The sequence below is a fragment of the Vicia villosa genome, unplaced genomic scaffold, assembly GCF_029867415.1.
Source record: "Vicia villosa cultivar HV-30 ecotype Madison, WI unplaced genomic scaffold, Vvil1.0 ctg.003656F_1_1, whole genome shotgun sequence".
Classification (NCBI taxonomy): Eukaryota; Viridiplantae; Streptophyta; class Magnoliopsida; order Fabales; family Fabaceae; genus Vicia; species Vicia villosa.
Genome location: NW_026706262.1, coordinates 127,968 through 130,400, shown reverse-complemented (window position 1 = coordinate 130,400; position 2,433 = coordinate 127,968). Strand labels below are relative to the sequence as shown.

General features: G+C 34.5%; 1 protein-coding gene across 1 annotated transcript; it reads right to left on the bottom strand.

The window, feature by feature from the left end:
- Positions 1-1,203: 1,203 nt before the first annotated feature.
- Positions 1,204-2,052, bottom strand: LOC131641319 (uncharacterized mitochondrial protein AtMg00810-like). The gene has a single exon (XM_058911617.1). The coding sequence runs from the start codon at positions 2,050-2,052 to the stop codon at positions 1,204-1,206; it is 849 nt and encodes a 282-aa protein (XP_058767600.1).
- Positions 2,053-2,433: the final 381 nt, after the last annotated feature.

The following is a 2,433-nucleotide window of genomic DNA, read 5'->3' as shown; positions in this document are numbered from 1 at the left end:
CCATATTCTCATATTTTTCTATCAAATCTTTGAAGATTTAAAAACCAGTTTGAAATGTCAAGATGTTCTGATGTAGAATGTCACAACATCTGTCAAAACACATAATAGCAGAACCTTTTATAACAGCATAATAAGATGTTACAACATCTTGTTCAACATAAGTTAAGAAACATGTTTTATCAAAATAATGCCAATACAAAAACATGGAACTAACAAACTCCCCCTTTGGAAAATTTTGGCTAAAACAACACAAAGCACAATTAAGTCTTGGAGATAAAACACATTTACATGATAGCATGCAAATTTAAACATAAACTGCAAAGATATATCAGAGATGCACAACAGTTACACATAAGCTCTTTGGATCTTGTACAAGCAGATAACTCCATTAGTCCTCCTGTCATACAAAACTAGTACTCCCCCTGTCATACAGAACTAATATTCCCCTTGTCATACATTACTAGTACTCCCCTCAAAGGAATACCATAACAAACATGTACTACTCAAGTTCACACATCAGAGGCATATGCTACAGAAAATTATTATTTAAACAGCGTCACATTCGGCAGAATGTCTGATAATCTTACACATGCTACAGAAAATTATTATTTAAACAGCCTCACATTCAGCAGAATGTCTGATAATCTTACACATATTCTTCAATCTTCAGTCTTTAGGCTAGAGCAGCACAATCAAGTAGCATGACAGATTATCATGCTCCCTCTAAATAGTTGCAGCAGGCAACCACAAAAACTACCTTCTTTAGCAGTAGCACAATCAACATGTATGTCAACTAGCATGTTACAACACGTGTTGTAGCATCAGGACAATCAAACACACTAACACTTTACTCCCCTTTTTAGCCAAAAATAGACAAAAATAGAGTAAATGTAAATATATGGAAACACAAAAATATTGCACACAAGAAACACACACAAACAATTGGAAGCACACAAACATACACTCGCATACATGGAAACACACAACTAGAACATCTTTAGGTGATTTCTATCTCCTGCCCCTACCAAAAAGCCTTGCAGAGTCCTTCTATCCCATCCCTTATTCATAGCAATGTTAGTAGGCTTTATCAGCCTTAGTAAATAGAAGAAAGTTGCAGTAACAGTTACATTCCTCCATGTCTGTAATTTTTATAGTTCTTCAATAATGCAGATGTCCGGCTCACCTCTAAGTTTTTAAAATTCATTAGAATCCAAAGCTTTGGTAAAAAATATTAGCCAATAGTTTCTCAATGGGTATATGCTTGGTCCTGCTGTGCTGGATAAGATTTTTTGAAAAATTGATAGCTCTAAGATTATCACAATATAATTTCATGACATCTTGTTTGACACTGTATTCCTTCAACATTTGTTTTATCCACATTAGTTGAGAATAATTACTTCTAGCTTCAATATTCTCAACTTCAGCAGTAGAAAAAGAGACACAATTTTGTTTCTTACTTAACGAGGAGATTAAATGGTTTCCTAGAAAGAAACATCCACCAGACGTGCTTTTTCTATCATCGGCACCGCCAACCCAGTCTACATCATAATATCCTACAAGCATAGAACCTGAACCATTTGAGTATAACACCCCGTAGTCACTTGTTCCATTGATGTACTTAAAAATTCTTTTTACCAAATGAAGGTGACTCATTTTTGGCTTAGCTTGATACCTTTCACATACACCTACGGAAACTGTAATATATGGTTTGCTAGCTGTAAGATATAGAAAACTTTCAATCACGCTTCTGTATAAACTTTGATCAACTACAACACTTTCTTTATCCTTTGATAACTTCAAGTGAGTAGGAGCAGGCGTCCCATTGTGACTTGCATTTTCCATACAAAATTTATTTACTATGTTCTTGGAATACTTGCTTTGAGAGATGGAGATGGAGTTATCCATTTGTTTTACTTGAAGCCCAAGGAAATATGTCAATTCACCAACAAAACTCATTTCAAATTCCGATTGCATTTGTTTGACAAAATGTTCCACCATTTGGTTTGACATTCCTCCAAACACAATATCATCAACATAAATTTGAGCAATCATGAATTTGCCATCACTCTCCTTGACAAACAAGGTCTTGTCAATTATTTCTTTGTTGTAACCATTGTTAAGAAGAAATTTTGTTAACTTTTCATATCAAGCTCTTAGAGCTTTCTTCAACCCATAGAGACATTTCTTTAGCTTAAACACATGATCTGGATATGTAGGATCCATGAACTCTTTTGGTTTCTCTACATAGACTTTTCTATGTAAGTACCTATTTAGAAAAGAACTTTTTACATGCATTTGAAACAACTTAAATTTAAGAAGCAAGCTACTCCTAACATAAGTCTGATTGCTTCAAGTCTAGCAACTAGAGCAAAGGTCTCATTAAAAGTCTACTCCTTCAATCTTGGTGTAGCCTTGAGCCACAAGTCTGGAATT

What these genes read in the sequence shown, in the direction of transcription:
- LOC131641319 (XM_058911617.1), bottom strand. Translation starts at nt 2,052, where the DNA reads ATGATTGCTCAAATTTATGTTGATGATATTGTGTTTGGAGGAATGTCA.